Below are 19,602 nucleotides of genomic sequence, written 5' to 3'. Positions count from 1 at the left end.
ATTAGTTTAGAATAAAAATAGCCAGGGAAGACAGGAATTAGAGAACAGAAAGAGCACAAGAGAGTCCATTGCAGTCTGGAAGAATTCTACCAGTGAGCTTCAAAAGAATACTGCAGCAAACATTTGCTCAAGTATTTCTCAGCTCTTAACTCTTCCAGCATCAAAGCTTTGGGTAGCTAGGTATTGGGTGGCTGAGCAGGAAGATGACCAATGGAAGTAGATGTCAATCAATGAAAGCAAAAGAAATCAGAACTGAGCCCAAGATCAAGAATGCTGAAACTATATGAACCTGAGTGAACCTGGACCTCTCAGCACAGTCCTGTTCAACACCACTCAAGAGGAACATATAAAATGCTAATACACCGACTAAAAGTGCAAGCTTGGTATTTCCCACCTTTTGCATCAGTAACATCAACAAATGTTGAGGTACTAGTGGGATATCAAAACTCTAGTTAAATTCATGTTCTGCCAAGTCTTGCAATTGGTTGTACCCATCTGACAACATGCCAGCTGATAATATTTTGGAACATGGAGTTTGCATGCTCTCTCTGTGTCTGCGTGGGTTTCTTCTGGGTCTTCAGTTACTCCCAAAGTCCAAAGATGTGCAAGTTAGGTGGATTGGCATTGCTAAATTGCCCATTGTGTTCAGGGATGTGTAGGTTAGGTGGGTTAGCCATGAGAAAAGCTGGGTTACAGGGAAAAGGGCAAGGGGATGGAATTGGGTGAGACGCTCTTCAGAGGATTGGTACAGACATGTTGGGCTGAATGGCCTGTTTCCACATTGTGGTGGTGATCTATGGATGAATACTGAGCTCAAATAATCCAAAGCCTTTAACAGTTTAGAACAAATGCTGACAATATTGTCAAGAAAATCTGGTACCTCGCAAGGTGAAATATCAGCTCCGATGTCAAAACAGCCATGAACATAGTCCTTTCTAGATAGCCAGCTGAGTTAGTGAGAGTGCAAACACACAATTTGATCGCAATAAACAGGGCAGTTCCAACATACAATCATCCATCGGTTCACAGATCAGGGAGCAGGAAAGCTGCCCAAAGTTTTTACTCAGTGCAGTACGACAGTTAGAGGTCCAGCCAGTAGAAACTCTCAATGAGGTACTCCCACCTGGCAAGTTAATCCATACAATCCTTCAGGAGACTGAAGAGCTCTAGTAAGATCTAGACCTTTTCACTTCCAGTTGTTGGTCACCAAATCATATCAGAATTTCAAATACAGTCGCTTCATCAACCTGTATCATTTGCATGGATACTGGTCAATTCCAATTTCTTCAAACAAAATACCAGATAGGGTGTGGTGAGACGGAGCTCAAAGTTCCAAAGTTGAAAGCTTCTTTGGATCCAATAAAGATGGATCAGAACAGTTTGCAAATGGTGAGAACTTCAGAACCTGGCTCTGCAAAGTTCTGATTAAATTGCATTCGGAGTACTGCAATCATTTTGGACACTGCACTGTATGAAGGATATAGCAGTTTTGGAAGGGATGCAGCACAAACGCACAAGAATGATTCTGGAGCTAAAAGGTATAATTTACAAGGATAAACTGCATAGACTAGTTTTAGATTCCCCTAAACACAGAAAATTACAGGCGTGATCTTATTAACTATGTAATGTACTTCAAGATTTTTGTAGATTGAACAGGTAATAATAATTGGCACTAGGCTATTCACAGGTACCTAACCACGCCCCCACACCGATCTCTGCCCCACATCTAACCCCGCCCCCACTCCCAGCTCCAGCCCCACACCAGGTCCTAGCTCCCAGCTCTGCCGTATTTTCACCATCCCTCCAGACCTCCCCCTCTCTGAGGATGAAAGATCGGTGGTGCAGGGCGGCACGGTGGCGCAGTGGTTAGCACTGCTGCCTCGCAGTGCCAGAGACCCGGGTTCAATTCCCGACTCAGGCGACTGACTGTGTGGAGTTTGCACGTTCTCCCCGTGTCTGCGTGGGTTTCCTCCGGGTGCTCCGGTTTCCTCCCACAGTCCAAAGATGTGCAGGTTAGGTGAATTGGCCATACTAAATTGCCCGTAGTGTTAGGTAAGGGGTAAATGTCGGGGTATGGGTGGGTTTCGCTTCGGCGGGTCGGTGTGGACTTGTTGGGCTGAAGGGCCTGTTTCCACACTGTAATCTAATCTAATCTAATCTAATCAGTCCTCAGCAGAGGGCTCACCTTCATCCCTCTACGCTCCCGGATTAACGAATTCAACACGCGGCGAGACATTGAGCATTTCTTCCGCCGCCTTCGCCTCCACACCTACTTCTTCAACCAGGACTCCCACCCACCCTCTGACGACCCCTTCTCCCGGCTCCAACACACCCCATCCACCTGGACACCCCGTGCTGGCCTCATACCCACCCTCGATATCTTCATAGCCAACTGCTGCCGCGACATTGACCGCCTCAACCTGTCCACCCCTCTCACCCACTCCAACCTCTCACCCTCGCAACATGCAGCCCTCCACTCCCTCCGTTCCAACCCCAACTTCACCATCAAACCAGCAGACAAGGGAGGCGCGGTGGTAGTTTGGCGCACCGATCTTTATATTGCTGAGGCTAAACGCCAGCTTGCGGACACCTCCTCCTATTGTCCTCTTGACCATGACCCCACCTCCCACCACCAAACCATCATCTCCCAGACCATCCATAACCTCATCACCTCAGGGGATCTCCCATCCACCGCCTCCAACCTCATAGTCCCACAACCCCGCACCGCCCGTTTCTACCTCCTGCCCAAAATCTGACTGCCCCGGCCGACCCATTGTCTCAGCCTGCTCCTGCCCCACCGAACTCATTTCTGTATACCTTGACACGGTCCTGTACCCCTCAGTCCAAGAACTCCCCACCTACGTTCGGGACACCACCCATGCCCTCCAACTCCTCCATGATTTTCACTTCTCCGGCCCCCAAAACCTTATCTTCACCATGGACATCCAGTCCCTGTACACCTCTATCCCTCATCACGAAGGCCTCAAAGCCCTCCGCTTCTTCCTTTCCCACCGAACCAACCAGTACCCTTCCACTGACACCCTCCTTCGACTGACTGAACCGGTCCTCACTCTGAACAACTTCTCTTTCCAATCCTCCCACTTCCTCCAAACCAAAGGAGTAGCCATGGGCACCCGCATGGGCCCCAGCTATGCCTGCCTCTTCGTTGGATATGTGGAACAGTCCATCTTCCTCAGCTACACTGGCACCACCCCCCACCATTTCCTCCGCTACATCGATGACTGTATCAGTGCTGCCTCGTGCTCCCACGAGGAGGTTGAACAGTTCATCCACTTTACTAACACCTTCCACCCCGACCTCAAATTTACCTGAACCGTCTCAGACTCCTCCCTCCCCTTCCGAGGCCTCTCCATTTCTATCTCGGACATTTACTATAAACCGACTGACTCCCACAGCTACATAGGTTACACCTCCTCCCACCCTGCCCCCTGTAAAAACGCCATCCCATATTCCCAATTCTTTTGTCTTCGCATCTGCTTCCAGGAGGACCATTTCCAATACTGAACAACCCAGATGGCCTCCTTCTTCAAAGACCGCAATTTCCCCTCAGACGTGGTCGACGATGCCCTCCACCGTTCTCCTCCACTTCCCACTCCTCCACCCTTGAACCCCGCCCCTCCAATCGCCACCAGGACAGAACCCCACTGGTCCTCAGCTACCACCCCACCAACCTCCAGATACATCGTATCATCCTTCGGCATTTCCGCCACCTCCAAACGGACCCCACCCCTCCCCTATCAGCGTTCCGGAAAGACCACTCCCTCCGCGACTCACTCATCAGATCCACACCCCCCACCAACCCAACCTCCACTCCCAGCACCTTCCCCTGCAACTGCAATAAATGCAAAACTTGCGCCCACAGCTCCCCCCTCACTTCCCTTCAAGGCCCCAAGGGATCCCTCCATATCCGTCAGAAATTCACCTGCACCTCCACACACACAATTTACTGCATCCGCTGCACCCTCCTATACGTTGGGGAGACAGGCCACCTACTTGCGCACCCCTGGGACACCGCACCCAACCAACCCAACTGCTCCGTGGCTGAACACTTTAACTCCCCCTCCCACTCCGCCAAGGACATCCAGGTCCTTGGCCTCCTCCATCACCAGACCATAGCAACATGACGCCTGGGGGAAGAGCTGGCCTCCAACCACAAGGGATGAATGCAGATTTCTCCAGCTTTCTCATTTCCCCTCCCCCCACCTTTTCTCAGTCCCAACCCTCAGACTCAGCACCGCCTTCTTGACCTGCAATCTTCTTCCCGACCTCTCCGCGCCCACCCCCTCTCCGGCCTATCACCCTCACCTTAACCTCCTTCTACCTATTGTATTCCCAACGCCCCTCCCACAAGTCCCTCCTCCCTACCTTTTATCTTAGCCTGCTTGGCACACCTTCCTCATTCCTGAAGAAGGGCTTATGCCCGAAATGTCGATTCTCTTGCTCCTTGGATGCTGCCTGACCTGCTGTGCTTTTCCAGCAACACATTTTTAAGCTCTGATCTCCAGCATCTGCAGTCCTCACTTTCTCCTATTCACAGGTAATGGCTGGGAACTCTTTTCAATGGAAATTTTGAATAATCTATCCCAAAAAGGGCAGCCATGGTCCCAGTCATCTGCAAATTTCAAAACTGAGATATTTTACTGGAGCACATCAGAGTTTACCAAACTGTGGGTTGCAGCCCCAGTGGGTTTCATTAAAACAATGACTATCATAGAGTTCCAACCATGATTGGAACTGTGAGAACCTCTTAAATCTTGCAAATTTTTTAAAAATAGTGGGCATGGCCAAACCACCTGATCTGGTCAGCCTGAAACAAAAACAGAAGTTGCTGGAAAAGCTCAGCATCTCAGCTGACAACATCTGTGAAGAGAAATCAAAGATAATGTTTCGGGTCTGGTGACTCTTCCTTGGATGGTCAGCCTGAATTCTGCCCTAACAAACCGAATTGGAAGGTAGAAAATCTTTTGCTTAAAAGCCCTAACTATTAAATACCTTTCCCCCCTCTGTCGATCCCTTGTGTCTCTCATCACTCTCCCCTACTGCTTTCATCAGTCACCACCCTCAGGCATCTCTGCTTCATTGCCTATCCACCCCTCACAGATCCCACAATTTTGAAATCTTGAGAACTAAAATGTGGACAAATTATTGAAAGGTTTGGAAAGCACTGAGCATCAACAGTTCCAGAAATAAGTTACAAGTGGCAAATGGAGATAAGAACAGTTGAGCATTGACCTAACTGAATAGCAGAACAGTTGAGGGTGTTTTTTTATTACAGGAACGGACTCTTCTGTCCATCATGTCTATGCTGACTATGATGCCATTCTAAACTACTCCTATCTATCTGCACATGGTCCATATCCCTCTGTTCCATACCTGTAGATGTGTCTGTATTAAGGCTGCCTGAATGTTGCTATTGTTTCTGCTTATACCAACTTTCCTGGCAGTGTGTTCAAGATACCTAACATCCTGTGTGTAAAAAAAATTGTCTTTGATAATTCCTTTAAACTTTTTCCCTATCACATTAAACCTAAGCCCGCTAGTATTTGACGTATCCAGCCCGAGAAAAAGACATTAACTATCGACTCATTCATGCCTCTCAATTTTATATATTTCTATCAAGTCACCTCCTTAGCCTCCATTGCTCAATGAAAAGCAACCTAAGTTTGTCCAACCTCTCCTAATAGTTAACACACTCTAATCCAGCAACATCCTAGTACTCTTTTGTACTTTCTCCAAAGCTCCACGTCCTTCCTATAGTGTGGTGACCAGAACTGCACAAAGTACTCCAAACATGGCCCACCAAAACTTAGCAATTTGACACTTAGTCCTCACTGAAAGCAAGCAGGTCATACACCTTCTAGACCATCTTATCCACTGGTGTTGCCATTTCAGAGCACTATGGACTTGTACCCCCAAGAACCCTAGGTATATCACTCCTCCCAAGAGTCATGCCATTTACTGTATAATTTCCTCTTGCCCTTCTTAAATAAAGGAATAACGTTGGCCATTCTACATTCTTCTAACACCTCACCATGTGACTAAGGAGGTTAAAAAGATCTCTGTCAAAGCTCCAGGAAGCTCTTCCCATGCTTCCCTCAATATCCTGAAATAGATCGCATCAGGCACTAGGGACATATCTATCTTAATGCTTTTCAAGATACCCAACACCTCCACCTCCTTAATTTAGATATGCCTCAGAATACCAAGATACCCCTCCCTAATCTTACCATCATTCATGTGCTTCTCTTTACTGACTACCAGTGGAAGGTACTCATTAAGGACCTCACCCACTTCCTCTGGCTCTATGTATAAATTCCCACCTCTGTCCTTGAGTGGATTTATCCTTTCCCTAGCTGCCCTCCTGTTCCTAATATACACATAAAATGTCTTGGAATTCTCCTTAATTGCCAATGACATTTAGCATTTTTAGCCTTCTTAATTCCTTGTTTAAGTTCTTTCCTGCAGAATTTATATTCCTCAAGAGCATTGTCTAATCTGTTTCCTAGACCTTATGTATGCTTCCTTTCCCTTCCACATTAAATTTTCAATATTGCTTGTCTTCCAGGATTCCTGAATATTATCATCCTTATCTTTCATCCGCACTGAAGCATGCTAGTCCTGAAATCTGGCTTTAAAAGACTCCAACATATCAGATGTGGATTTACCTCAAACAGCCACTCCCAATCTAATTTCTCCAGTTCCTGTCTAATACTGATGTAATCATCCTTCCCCCACTTTGACACTTTCATCCAAGGACCAGTCTTATTCCCTTCCAAACCTACCTTAAAACTTATAGAATTATGAACACTATTCCCAAAGTACTGGCCCATTGAAATTTAATCACTTGGCCAGGATCATTCCTCAAAACAAGGTCTTGCACTTGGACTATCCATATATTGTTTCAAAAAGGCCTCCTGGATGCACCTAACAAATTCTGCTTAAGCTCCTGGCACTAAGGGAGTGCCAATCAATACTGGGGAAGTCAAATGACCCACTACAACAACACTGCTTATTTAAAACCTTTCCATGATCTACTGTCATATCTGTTTCTCTATCTCCCATGAGCTATTGGGATGCCTATAGTATAGAGTCATAGAGATGTACAGCACGGAAACAGACCCTTCGGTCCAACTCATCCATGCTGATCAGATATCCCAACCCAATCTAGTCCCACCTGCCAGCACCCGGCCCATATCCCTCCAAACCCTTCCAAACGTCTCTTAAATGTTGCAATTGTACCAGCCTCCACCACTTTCTGTAGCAACTCATTCCATACACGTACCACCTTCTGAGTGAAAAAGTTGCCCCTTAGGTCTCTTTTATATCTTTCCCCTCTCACCCTAAACCTATGCGGCACGGTGGTTCAGTGGTTAGCACTGCTGCCTCACAGCGCCAGAGACCCGGGTTCAATTCCCGTCTCGGGCAACTGTCTGTGTGGAGTTTGCACATTCTCCCAGTGTCTGCGTGGGTTTCCTCCGGGTGCTCTGGTTTCCTCCCATGGTCACAAAGATGTGCAGGTCAGGTGAATTGGCCTTGCTAAATTGTCCGTAGTGTTAGGTGCATTAGTCAGGGTTAAATGTAGGGGAATGGGCCTGGGTGGGTTGCTCTTCGGAGGGTCGGTATGGACTTGTTGGGCTGAAGGGCCTGTTTCTACACTGTAAGTAATCTAATCTAATCTATGCCCTCTAGTTCTGGACTGCCCCCACACCAGGGAAAACACTTTGCTTATTTATCCTATGCATGCCCCTCATGATTTTATAAACATCTATCAGGTCACCCCTCAGCCTCCGTCACTCCAGGAAAAACTGCCTAGCCTGTTCAGCCTCTCCCTATAGCTCAAATCCTCCAACCCTGGCAACATCCTTGTAAATCTTTTCTGAACCCTTTCAAGTTTCACAACATCTTTGCGATAGGAAGGAGAATTGCACACAATATTCCAACATTGTCCGAATCAATGTCCTGTACAGCCACAACATGACCTCCCAACTCCTGTATTCAATACACTGACCAATAAAGGAAAGCATACCAAACGCCTTCTTCACTAACCTATCTACCTACGACTCCACTTTCAAGGAGCTATGAACCTGCACTCCAAGGTCTCTTTGTTCAGCAACACTCCCTAGGACCTTACCATTAAGTGTATAAGTCCTACTAAGATTTCCTTTCCCAAAATGCAGCACCTCGCATTTATTTAAATTAAACTCCCTCTGCCATTCCTCAGCCCATTGGCCCATCTGATCAAGATCCCATTGTAATCTGAGGTAACCTTCTTCGCTGTCCACTACACCTCCAATTTTGATGTCATCTGCAAACTTACTAACTATATCTCATTTGCTCACATCCAAATCATTTATACAAATGAGGAAAAGTAGTGGACCCAGCACCGATCCTTGTGGCACTCCACTGGTCACAGGCCTCCAGTCTGAAAAACAACCCTCCACCACCATCTGTCTTTTACCTTTGAGCCAGTTCTGTATCCAAATGGTGAGTTCTCCCTGTATTAATTGAGATCTAACCTTTCTCACGAGTCTCCCATGGGGAACCTTGTCGAACGCTTTACTGAAGTCCATATAGATCACATTTACCGTTCTGCCCTCATCAATCCTCTTTGCCACTTCTTCAAAAAGCTCAACCATGTTTGTGAGACATGATTTCCCACGCATAAAGCCATGTTGACTATCCCTAAAAAATTCTTGCATTTCCAAATACATGTACATCCTGTCCCACAGAATGCCCTCCAACAACTTGACCATCACCGATGTCACATTCACCGCTCTATAGTTCCCTGGCGTGTCCTTACCACCCTTCTTAAACAGTGGCACGTTAGCCAATCTCCAGTCTTCCAGCACCTCACCTGTGACTATCAATGATACAAATATCTCAGTAAGACGCCCAGCAATCACTTCTCTAGCTTCCCACAGAGTTCTAGGCTACACCTGATCAGGTCCTGGGGATTTATTCACTTTTATATGTTTCAAGAAATCCATCATGTCCTCCTCTGTAATATGGATATTTTTCAATGTGTCACCATCTATTTCCCTACATTCTATACCTTCCATGTCCTTTTCCACACTAAATTCTGATGCAAAATACTCATTTAGTATCTGTCCAGTCTCCTGCAGCTCCACACAAAGGCCACCTTGCCGATCTTTGAGGGGCCCTATTCTCTCCCTTATTAGTCTTTTGTCCTTAATGTATTTGTAAAAATCCTTTGCATTCTCCTTAACTCTACTTGCCAAAGCTATCTCATGTCCCCTTTATGCCCTTCTGATTTCTCTCAAGTATACTCCTTATGCCTTTATACTCTTCTAAGGATTCACTCGATCTATCCTGTTGAGACCTGACATATGCTTCCTTCTTTCTCTTAACCAAACCCTTAACTTCTTTAGTCATCCGGCATTCCCTATACCTACCAGCCCTTCCTTTCACCCTAACAGGAAACACTGTCTCTGGACTCCTGTTATCTCATTTCTGAAGGCTTCCCATTTTCCAGCCGTCCCTTTACCTGCGAACATCTGCCTCCAATCAGCTTTCGAAAGTTCTTGCCTAATACTGTCAAAATTGGTCTTTCTCCAATTTAGAACTTCAACTTTTAGATCTGGTCTAACCTTTTCCATCACTATTTTAAAACTAATAGAATTATGATCACTGGCCCCAAAGTGCTCCCCCTCTGACACCTCAGTCACCTGCCCTGCCTTAGTTCCCAACAGTAGGTCAAAGTTTTGCACCATCTCTAGTAGGCACATCCACATACTGAATCAGAAACTTTTCTTGTATACACTTAACAAATTCCTCTCCATCTAAACCTTTAACATTATGGCAGTCCCAGTCTATGTTTGGAAAGTTAAAATCCCCTCCCATAACCACTTATCTTACAGATAACTGAGATCTCCTTACAAATTTGTTTCTCAATTTCCCTCCGACTATTAGGGGGTCTATAATACAATCCCAAAAAGGTGATCATCCCTTTCTTATTTCTCAGTTCCACTCAAATAATTTCCCTGGATATATTTCCGGGAATATCCTCCCTCAGTACAGCTGGAATACTATCCCCTTATCAAAAACGCCACTCCCCCTCCTCTCTTGCCTCCCTTTCTGTCCATCCTGTAGCATTTGTATCCTGGAACATTAAGCTGTCAGTCCTGTTCATCCCTGAGCCACATCTCTGTAATTGCTATGGTATACCAGTCCCATGTTCCTAACCATGCCCTGAGATCATCTACCCTTGCATTGAAATAAATGCAGTTTAATTTATCAGTCCTACCTTGTTCTCTGCTTTGTCCCTGCCTGCCCTGACTGACTCACCTTTGTTCTCAACTGTACCAGTCTCAGATTGAAATCTTTCCTCACTATCTCATTACCACCCCCCCCCCCCCCCAGACACTAACAAAACTATCTGTCCTTCTGGTACAGGTAACCCCTACCCTGGAAGAGATCTCAATGATCCAGATATCTGAAGCCCTCCCTCTTACACTAGCTCTTTAGCCATACATTCAACTAAATTATATTCCTATTTTTGGCCTCACTAGCACATGGCATAGGGAGCACTCCCACAATTACAATCCTAGAGGTCTCGCTTTTCAACTTTCTATTTAACTCCCTAAACTCCCTTTTCAGGACCTGATCTCTTCCTGCCTATGTCATTAGTACCAATGTGGACCACAACCTTTGGCTGCTCACACTCCCCTTTCAGAATATCCTGGGCTAGCTCAGAGACAACCTTGACAGTGACACCAGGAAGGCAACACACCATCCAGGAGTCTCACTCAAGTCCACGAAACTGCCTGTGCCCCAACAAAACAGTCCCTTTCACTATCGCACACCCACACCTCGACACTGTTGAACAAGAGAGTAAATTGTTGTGTCACTGACCTGGCTGCTGATGTTGCTTTCCTCTGACAAACAATACCATTTCCCCCTACGACTACTCCAATAGCGTCCAAAACAGTATACTTGTTTGAGACAGGAATAGCCACAGGGGACTCCTGTGCACTGCCTGCCTGCCTGCACTTCTTGGTGATCACCCATCAATCTGGCTTAAACTTTGGTGTGACTACATCCCTGAATCCTTGATCTATAAAACTTTCTGCCTCCTGCATGCTGTGCAGAGTCCAACTGCTATAACCAATCCATGCAGCCTGAGAGAAGCTGCAGGTGACTACACTTCCTGTCGACATAGGGACCTCTCCCTGAAGTCCCACATCTCACAGGAAGAGTATACCACTTCTTTAACTGCTAGCATTATTCCTTTGGAAATAAAAGAAAATACCTTAAGCTTGTCTTAATGCTGCGCATCCTCCTCAGCAACTGACCTATTCCTACTCTCATAAATAGAAAAAGCACCTCGTTCCAGAAAACATGCAGAAATGAGGAAAAAGAAATCCCCTTTCAGTGGATTAAAGCAAACATTCAAAACTTGGATATTTGCAGATTGCAGAGCAAAACTTTTAAGAGCTGGAAACATTGCCACTATTGGCTATGTGACACTGTGCCTCTGTAAGTCAGCTGCCAAGCACTGAGAATTGCTGATTATTTTTCCAAGTTAAAAGTCTTGCCTGTTGGCAATTCCTGATGGATAGATGAATGCATAGGGCATGAGCCTGAGAGTTAGGTCTTCCCACTGAAAGAAGCAATGAGACATCGTCTGCATCTTCCTAATTCCAGGCGTGGAGTGGTGAGGAAAAAGAAAGAAGTGCTATGCAGAAATCCACCTTGCCAAGCAGAGCAACAGCACAACCAGCACTGCAATCCTTGCATCTTCAAAGTGAAACATAAGGCAAGCAGGTTTTCTGTCTTGGAGTGGATCCTAAGAATGATCTGCCCTTCAGTACCTCTATCCATCAAAGATGGCATTAACTACCTGAATGGAGAGTGCAGAACTGATCAACCTTTGGGACAAGTTGCAGTGAATGTAGATTCCTAATAAATATGCACAAAGCAATTGGATGAATCCCTGGCTGACAGGCACTGCAGCATATAAGAGAGAGGTGGGATGTCTTTTGATTTGGTTCACGGTCACTGTGGTCTGTGGAACAAGACATTCCTTCCCATTTCTTCACCCTGTTTAAAAAAGAAAAGCAACCTGTTGCTTGTCAAAATACCCAGCTGTTTTGGGAGCCTCTGCAGATGCACTGAGATTCATCCTTGCTTCAGAGATGAAGAGACCAAAGTTGTATGCCCAAGCCCATAAGAGCCTTGACATCTGATGGTCTGAAGGTCAAGTGTCTGAATGAATGCTTCTTCCTGCTTACATGGCAGTGGTGGTACTGACTTCCATCAAACGGTTTCTACAGCCAATAAACTCATTCCAGATATTGCTGAAATCTGCATTCGTGGCAGCCATCCTGGTCACCTGTAACCAGCTGATGACTAGGAGAAAGTGAGGACTGCAGATGCTGAAGATCAGAGTTGCAAAGTGTGGCGCTGGAAAAGCACAGCAGGTCAGGCAGCACCTGAGGAGTAAGAGAGTCAACGCTTTGGGCATAAGCCTGGCTCTCCTGCTCCTCGGATGCTGTCTGACCTAGTCTGCATTTCCAGTGCCACACTTTTCAACATCAGCTGATGACTGCCCAGCAGAAATACTTGAAGGCTGGGCTAACTTGGCACAAACATTGTCTCATCAGAGGCCACAGAACTTATTGCCTCAGAGGCTGTATTCAATAAATGCACAATTTTGGGGGGTGTCATGAGATTCACAAGTTAGCAAGATAGTAAAACCGGCAATTCCTAGTTTCAGATGTGCTATTGGATGTAATAATTAAGTCATATAGAACCTGAGCAAGGTCAGTTTGGCATCCATATTATAGGGAAAATACTGAGGTAGAAGACAGGGTACTATGCAGTTACACGGAAATCTGCCTCATATGAGGAAACACAAGTAGAAAGATGCTGTAAAAACTGCAGTTCTCTTCATTATAACAGAGCAGACTACAGGGAGATTTGATCAAGATATTTAACATTCTAAAGGCACAAGGCTAGATAGAAACACGCTATTTCCAAAAGTCAAGAACAAGGGTCAAAGATGTACAATTTAATGAAAAACTAGGAGATGGAGAGCAGTTAGAATTTTAATCTTTCACAAAGTTGTGACACTAGTAGGGTTAGTAACTGAACCAGAGACCTCATCAACATTTAAGATTAAGTTAGTTAACTGAAGGGAGGGAGAAGTGAGAGATATGTGACAACAGGTCGGGTGGAGGATAAATATCAATGGCATCTGGTATGCGAAGGGTATGTTTCTGCATTACAACCTCTGTGTAATTCCACACTTGCAGTCCAGGATGTCGGGCAGGCTACACACACCAGTTAGGTTTTTAGAGGGCTAAGAACTTGCAAAGATGCAAACAGCAACATTTCCCATAGTTCTTTGTGTATGTAATACCACAGCTGCTTATTAACAAGATCTCTGTCTCTGACATTCATTTTACAAATCAGTAAATTGGCCTCAGAATCTATCAGTAATCCCACATCTTCCCTACCCAAGTCCACTTTATGGCCAGCTCCAGATTGAGCAATTATTAAGTTAATGTTTCAAAAAATGATTTCAAGGTAAATAGTAATATGCTTATCCAGATTGTGAAACAAGTTACGTCCACACAATATGTCTTTTGCCATTCCAAATACAATCGAAACCGGATTTAAAAATATCTAAATGTAAAGTACAATTGTTTTGTCAGTAGCTGCAAAACTGGAAGAAAAAAGGAATTAGGTTTAGAATCAATTTATTATTGTATTATTTAGAAGCAGCTTGCTTTACAACGCGTGCAATTAACAACCCAGACAAGGACCCTGGAAAGGTATATGGAATCCACCAGAAATAATACAACATGCTAATCAACTCATGCAGTGAAGGCCAGTTGGCACTCACTTTCATCACTTTCCTTACCTGCCCTCCTGCTCCAATTTGTGCTTGAGCCTGGGCCTGTGCTTGGGCTTGAGCCTGGGCCTGTGCTTGGGCTTGAGCTTGGGCCTGCGCTTGGGCTTGAGCCTGTGCTTGGGCCTGAGCCTGGGCTTGGGCTTGAGCCTGGGCCTGTGCTTGGGCTTGAGCCTGGGCTTGGGCCTGTGCTTGGGCCTGGGCTGTCTGACCCTGGGGAAACTGTGAGCGGACCTGAAATAAAACATTAAGAGTTCAAATAATCACATTTAATCTGAATTATATACATTTCCTACTAATTCGGCAAATGAATAAATGGTAAGAATCAGACGGTCAACCCAGTCTTTTAATCTGGCTTTCCTCAGCAGGAAACTGAACAGAAGGGTGGGTACACAAAGGACATGGATTTATGATAATTATCAACAAAGACAGAGGCAAGTTGAGAATAATTTATTTTTATGCAGCAAGTTTGGATCTGGAATGCACAGCTTGAAAGAGTGTTGGAAGCAAATGTAGTAATCACATTCTACTGGAAATTGGATAAACACTTTAAGGGATAAACTTGCAGGGTGATGGTGAGAGGGTCCCATTGTGAGACTAAGTAGATGAGCTTTTCAAAAGCCAGAACATGGACCAAGTTATCCCTTACTATGACAAACTGTCCAGCTAAGTCAACCCCCAATTGTGTTGGATTGGTCAGCTAAAGACAAGTTGTAAGACAAAGAAGTTAGATGAGGACTAAACTGTACTTGTTCTGTTAGACTTGCAGTGGTTTGAAGCACATTCATTGTGTAAATATCTTACCAATAATCTTAGGTAGGCATATACCAACAGCTGAAAATGTGTTGCTGGAAAAGCGCAGCAGGTCAGGCAGCATCCAGGGAACAGGAGAATCGACATTTCGGGCATAAGCCCTTCTTCAGGAAACATCGATTCTCCTGTTCCCTGGATGCTGCCTGACCTGCTGCGCTTTTCCAGCAACACATTTTCAGCTCTGATCTCCAGCATCTGCAGACCTCACTTTCTCCAGGCATATACCAACAGCCTCAAAGAGACAGAATTCTGAATACAAGGTCAAGAATAATTGCTACTTTTAAGAATAAAGATAGAATATTAGTTTCAACTGATATGGGTTATTCAGTTTCACAAATGAATCCAATAACAAGCACGTGACCTGATTTGTTTCCCATTTTTAACAAAGATTTGCCTTCCTTTGGGCCTGGGCATCGGGAGGTGATGACCTAGCACTTAGTTTTAGGATGATCCCAGTAGTATTACTAATGCTATAATAAAATAATAATGCTATAAAACATTTGTTTAATAATAGCTTTAAAATTTGCAATTTTTATTTCCTCAATTGCATCAATAGATGGCAGACAGCAGTGGTGGAAGGATATTCTTCTGGCTGGAGGTCCGTGACTACTGGTGTTCTGCAGGGATCCTTACTGGGACCTCTGCTATTTGTGATATATATAAATGACTTGGATGGAAATATAGATGGGTGGGTTAGTAAGTTTGCTGATGATTCAAAGACTGGTGGAACTGTGGATAGTATAGAAGGTTGTCAAAGGATACAGCAGATATAGGCAGAGAAATGGCAGATGGACTTTAATCCGGGTAAATGTGAGGTGCTGCACTTTGGGAGATCAAACGTTAAGGAAATGTGTACAGTTAATGGCAGAACCCTGAACAGTATCAAAGTACAGAGGTTCAAGTCCATAGCTTTCTCAAAGTGGTCACTCGAGTAGGTAGGGTGGTAAAGGCAGCGTATGGCATTAAAGTAATTAAGTACAAGAGTCAGGATGTCATGTTGCAACTTTATAAGACTTTGGTTAGGTCACACTTAAGAGTATTGCGTTCGATTCTGGTCGTCACATGACAGGAAGGATGTGGAGTCTTTGGAAAGGGTGTCGAAGCGGTTTGCCAGGATTACAGGGTATGAGTTATATGGAGAGACTAGAAAAACTCGAATTGTTTTCTCTGGAGTGGTGGAGGTTGAGGGGAGACAATAGAGCTCTACAAAATTATGAGATGCATAGATAGAGTTGACGGTCAGAATCTTTTTCCCCCAGAGATGAAATGTGCAACATACAGGGGGAAGTTCAAAGGAGGTGTGAGGGACAAATTCTGGAATATACTGTCAGGAATGGTGGTGGAGGCAGATAGGTTAGGGGCATTTAAAGGACTTTTAGATAAGAACAGGAATATGCAAGGAATGGAGGGATATGGACCAATGGCAGGCAAAAGGGTGTCATGTTTAATTTGGTGTCATGTTTTGTATAACACGATGGGCTTATGGGCCTGTTCCTTTGCTGTTCTATGTTCTACCTGTTGGCCTTAACTTATTACCACAGACTTTCCAAAAAATGCAAAGGTGAAAGTTGGATTTTACCAATGGGGCAGCAGGGCCCTGCTTCAATTAATCTTTCCCTCTCATAAAATAGGCATGAATAACACTCCAGGCAAAGGGTTCACTATAAGACAGCTCCTACTACATTATTGCCAAATTTGAATAGTTGGCATATCTGAGGGAGCGACACCTGACAGGCTCCACCTTGATGAAAATGTCTGAAAAGGTCTCTACCAGCTGACCTGCAATTTAGCAGTTAGCAACTTAGCAATTTATGTACACTGTAAGTAATTTTAAGATTTATTTTCTGTAAATTGTGTTAAGGGCAGGGGTGCAGAAATCAATAGCATCGATCAGAAAAATTGACCTTGTTTTCTTTAGGACAGAGAAAGTTAAATGGCTATTTAATTGAGATGCTCAAAATCATGAAGGTTTCAATGGAGTAAAGGGGAAGAAACTGTTCATACTGACAGGAAGGATTGTAAACACAGGATAGATTTCAGAAAGAGGAGAAATATTTTTCTACGGCAAGTTGTGGTATTCTGGAATGCATTGCGAAAAATTATGCTGGAATCAAATTCAACAAAACCTTTCAAAGGGTATTTTTATTTGAACAAAGAAGCATTTCCCAAGCCAAGAGGAAAATAGCTGGAAAAATGGCATGAATCGCTAAAAAGTGACACAAGCACAATGAATCATGCCATATCATACCATTTGGAACCTTCAAATGGTGATTTCACAGAACTGAAGTTGGAGATACTTGCAACTAAATCAAGGAACACAAGAAAACTGAAACAAGAGGGCATCATTAAGGTCTCAAAACTCGGTTCCCCATTCAATGAAATTATAGTTGATGTGTGACCTAGCTCCATATAGCCACTCCTGCCTCATCTCTTAACTTCTTTGGTTAACAAAAATCTGTTAACTTCATTTTTAAAACAAATCTAATATTTGCGGATACAAGTTCCAAACTTCTGTCCTTTGTGTGTAAAACTGCTCAAATTTCATTCATGACAGGTTTGTTCTGATCATTCTGGAATTCCCCGCAATGGAAATAGTTTCTTTGTGATCCCTTGAAACTTATCAATTCATCTAAAATCACAGAATCCCTACAGTGTGGAAATAGGCCAGTCAGCCCGCAACAGGCCTGCACCAGCTCTCCGAAGAGCATCCTGTGCAGACTAGGTAGACCCACTATATTGTTAAGGAGGGAATTCCAAAATTTTGACCTAATAACACTGAAGGAAAGAAAATATATTTCCAAGCCAGGATGGTGCGTAACTTGGAGGGGAACCTGCAGTGATGATGCCCCCATGTATCTGTTGCCCTTGTTCTTCTAGATAGAAATGACCACAGGTTTGGAAGGTGCTGTCTAAGGACCTTTGGTGAATTTCTGTAGAGCATCTTGTAGATAGTACTCAAACTGGGCATCAGTAAGCTGGTGTTGCTGAGCAGAACCATAGAATCCCTACAGTGCATTTGAGGCCATTTGGTCCATTGTATTTAATTGAGCCTCCAAAGAGCATCCCACCCACCCACTGTATCCCTGTAATTACCATGGCTAATCCAAAGTGCCTGCACATCTTTGGGAGGAAACCAACTACCTTGACAGAACCCATGCAGACACGGGGAGAATGTGAAAACTCCACATACACTGTTGCTCAAGGCATGAATTGAACCTGGGTCCCTGGCACTGTGATGCAGCAGGGCTTACCAATGAGCCTGCCACCTTCCACCACTTTGCTGGTAACTGAAGGTAGATAGGACTGAAATTGGCTGGATTAGGTATGTCCTGCTTTTTGTGTATAGGACATTCCAGAGCAATTATCCACATAGTGGGTGGCACGGTGGCACAGTGATTAGCACTGCTACCTCATAGCGCCAGAGACCCGGGTTCAATTCCCATCTCAGGCAACTGTCTGTGTGGAGTTTGCACATTCTCCCCGTGTCTGCGTGGGTTTCCTCCGGGTGCTCCAGTTTCCTCCCACAGTCCAAACATGTGCGGGTTAGGTGAGTTGACCATACTAAATTGCCCGTTGTGTTAGATGAAGGGGTAAATATAGGGAATGGGTCTGGGTGGGTTGCTCTTCGGAGGGTCGGTGTGGATTTGTTGGGCCGAAGGGCCTGTTTCCACACTGTAAGTAATCTAATCTAATCTAATCAGAAATAGTTGGATAGATGCCAGTATTGTAGCTGTACTGGAACAGTTTGGCTATGGCAGTGGCAAGCTCTGGAGCACAAGTTTTTAGTACAATTGCTGGAATGCTGTCAGAGCCCATAAAGGTGAGGCATTCTTCCTTCAGTTGGCAAGTGGCTTTGATCTGGCAGTGGAGGCAGCATGTCCTAGGGGAAGCTTTGGAATGCTAGAGATTTGCTAGGATGTTGACTGGTATGGAGAGAAGGTCTTATGAGTAAAGACTGAGTGACTTGAGGATGTTTTCGCTAGAGAAGATGATTGAGGTGACTTAATTGAGCCATATAAGATAATTAGAGGGTTATGTAAGGTGGCAGTGAGAGCTTTATTCCTCGGAATGTGATGGCTAGCGTGAGGGGACATAGCTTTAAATTAAGGGGTGTTAGATATAGGACAGATGTCAGAGGTAGTTTCTTTACTCAGAGAGTAGTAGGGGCATGGAACACACTGTGTGCAACTGTAGTAGACTCACCAACTTTAAGGGTATTTAAATGGTCATTGGATAAACATATGGATGAAAATGGAACAGCATAGGATAGATAAGACTTCAGATTGGTTCCACAGGTCAGTGTAACATCAAGGGCTGAAGGTCCTGTACCGCGCTCTAATGTTCTATGTTCTGTATTCTAATTCTCTATCACAGGGACTGTAAAAGCTCACTAATTGAAACTCAAGGAGTTGATAGATTCCTTGTTACTAATTACATCAGGGAATATGGCATTGAAGCAGGTGATCAACCATGATCTACAATGCCGAAGCAGGCAGAAGAGGCTGAATGGCCAGCTCCTATGTATTCATGCAACAAAGATAAAAACAAGAAAGAAAATATAGGATCTGTGGCTTGCTGCATGTTCGACTGAAGGAGAGAGCACCACATCACTGAAAACTACAGGGACAATAACTTTTGATTTAAAACTGACATCTGTTCTGTACATACAGACATAAACTTTTATTACTACCATAATTTTGATATGTTCCAGTGCACAGAAGTGAGGATGCAAAGTTCAGAGGAACAGTAGCCCAGCACTGGAATGGCTATCCATTTACTGACTTTGACCTGCTAAATAAAATGAAGATATTACTGTTTTTCTGATCTTGCACCAAAAAGCACCTAATGTGCAAAATGAGGTTAAAGTATATTTGTAAATTGACCCCAGGGTGAAC

At 44.5% G+C, this 19,602-nt stretch overlaps 1 protein-coding gene across 4 annotated transcripts in view; it reads right to left on the bottom strand.

The window, feature by feature from the left end:
* The window catches only part of med15 (mediator complex subunit 15), a 168,562-nt gene that overhangs the window by 83,434 nt on the left and 65,526 nt on the right, over positions 1 to 19,602 (bottom strand). For all 4 annotated transcript variants that reach the window (XM_088000269.1, XM_088000271.1, XM_088000270.1 and 1 more), the window contains one exon: positions 13,907 to 14,128. In XM_088000269.1, the coding sequence (XP_087856395.1) occupies positions 13,907 to 14,128 (222 nt within the window). The remainder of the gene's footprint in view (positions 1 to 13,906; positions 14,129 to 19,602) is intronic.

This window comes from Chiloscyllium plagiosum, unplaced genomic scaffold (assembly GCF_037043375.1).
Source record: "Chiloscyllium plagiosum isolate Xiang-an unplaced genomic scaffold, Cpla_swu_hap1 HiC_scaffold_24, whole genome shotgun sequence".
Taxonomy (NCBI): Eukaryota; Metazoa; Chordata; class Chondrichthyes; order Orectolobiformes; family Hemiscylliidae; genus Chiloscyllium; species Chiloscyllium plagiosum.
This window is presented reverse-complemented; position numbering and strand designations above follow the sequence as displayed.